At 67.1% G+C, this 1761-nt stretch overlaps 1 protein-coding gene across 1 annotated transcript in view; it reads left to right on the top strand.

The window, feature by feature from the left end:
* LMX1B (LIM homeobox transcription factor 1, beta) overlaps positions 1–1761 on the top strand; it is an 8359-nt gene that overhangs the window by 2173 nt on the left and 4425 nt on the right. The window contains exon 5 of the mRNA XM_006768639.2: positions 1662–1758. Within this exon, the coding sequence (XP_006768702.1) occupies positions 1662–1758 (97 nt within the window). The remainder of the gene's footprint in view (positions 1–1661; positions 1759–1761) is intronic.

Raw genomic sequence — 1761 nt, 5'->3', positions numbered from 1 at the left:
GGCAGCGACCAGGGGGCCGGGGCAGGGACCAGGGGGCCGGGGGGCCTGGCTCTGTCACTCACACCAAGACATCCAGGGAACCTCCCCCAAGGCCATCAGCTCAGGGGACGGCTGCCTTGGAACCAGCTGAGCCCAGTGAAGCTGAGAGGTGGCAGCGACCACAGGACGCAGGAGGGGTGGCAGGGTGGGCAGCTGGAGGGGTGGCAATGACCACAGGACACAGGAGGGGTGGCAGTGACCACAGGACGCAGGAGGGGTGGCATGGGCAGCTGGACCACAGGACGCAGGAAGGGTGGCAGGGTGGGCAGCCAGAGGGTGGCAGCCACCACAGGACGCAGGGGGGGTGGCAGCGACCACAGGATGCAGGAGAGGTGGCAGGTGGGCAGCCGGAGGGGTGGCAGACGTCCTGATGTTAAAACCGTAGTCCTCTGCTCCTTGTCGCCGTGTGCCAGGCACCGAACTCGTCACGTGACACGCTCCGTCTCAGTTCTCACAGGTCCCCGTGAGGAAGGGCGTTGCCGTGTCCTATTTCACAGATGAGGCTGGGCTCAGGGAGACAGGGCCCGTTGGGCAATAAGGGACAGAGCCGGCCTCGCCTCCACGGGGCTCCTAGGCTGGTGCACACCCTGACCACAGGCCCCGCTGCCCACAGCAGAGTCTCCAGAGAAAGTGCACGGTGTGGAGGAGCCTGGCTGGGCTCGTGCTGGACGGGGAGGGGCTAGTTAAAGGGGCAGGAGGCAGCCCCTCCAACACTGGGCTTTGACAAAATGCCAGGCTGGTCTCCCAGGCCTCAGGGGCACACGGAACCTTCAGGCCTTGAAGGGAGGCACGCGGACTCTCTGGGGCACTGAAGTGGGTGGGGGCCCGAGCTGCCTGCTCTGGAGTGAGGCAGGGGCTCCAGGCCGATGCCGGGCCCTTCGCTCAGGACTTCGGGGGCCAGTGTCCCAGGCTGACCCAGGGCTTCCAGACCATGGCCTCGGGGCCCAGCTCTTCCCCGCTGCTCCCTCTGCCACTCTCCCCGGACAGTGGATTCCGGGGGCCGCAACCACTGCCTCGTCTCCCAGGCAGCGCAGGAGGTGTGCCCCTGGGGTTCCCAGCGGGCCCCCAGACTCAGCTGCCCCCTCTTGAGCCTGTCAAACCCTTGTGGGTTCTTTAAGTCACACGGGGGTGGGGCCCCTTCGTCCAGGAAGCCTTTTCTGGGCCTCCTTGGCCGGGGTTCCTGCCCCACCTGGATGCTCCCAGATGCAGGGCACTCACTGCACCCACGCGCTGACTCATCACCGCCTGCCTAGGTGTCTCCCAGAGGCGTGAGCTCCTGGAGTGCAGGGCCTTTGGAGGATGCGGGGGTGGAGGATGGGGGGGGCGTGTTCTGGCTTCTGAGAAGCTGGTTCTGGAAGAGGAGCTGGAGTGTGCGTCTGGGGAGGGGAGTGGGGCTCGGAGAACTGGGCTCCGTGTCCTGTGGGCCCAGGAAGGCCACAGGCAACCTCAGCTGCAGGGTGTGGGTGTCCCTGGGGAGGCCTGGAGAAGGTCGGAGGGACGCCGTGGGTAGCCGGGGGTAGGTAGGAGGTCTGTGGCGACCCTGGGGTGCACCTGTAGGGGCTCCTGGGGTACAGAACAGGGCGGGCAGGGCCTGGTGGTGACGGCGTGCTCTGCCCCCAGAGGTCCTGTCGAGCCGCATGGAGGGCATGATGGCCTCCTACACGCCGCTGGCCCCGCCCCAGCAGCAGATCGTGGCCATGGAGCAGAGCCCCTATGGCAGCA

Source organism: Myotis davidii, unplaced genomic scaffold, assembly GCF_000327345.1.
Source record: "Myotis davidii unplaced genomic scaffold, ASM32734v1 scaffold142, whole genome shotgun sequence".
Classification (NCBI taxonomy): Eukaryota; Metazoa; Chordata; class Mammalia; order Chiroptera; family Vespertilionidae; genus Myotis; species Myotis davidii.
Note: the sequence above shows the minus strand (reverse complement) of the source record. Positions and strands in the feature narration are given on the sequence as shown.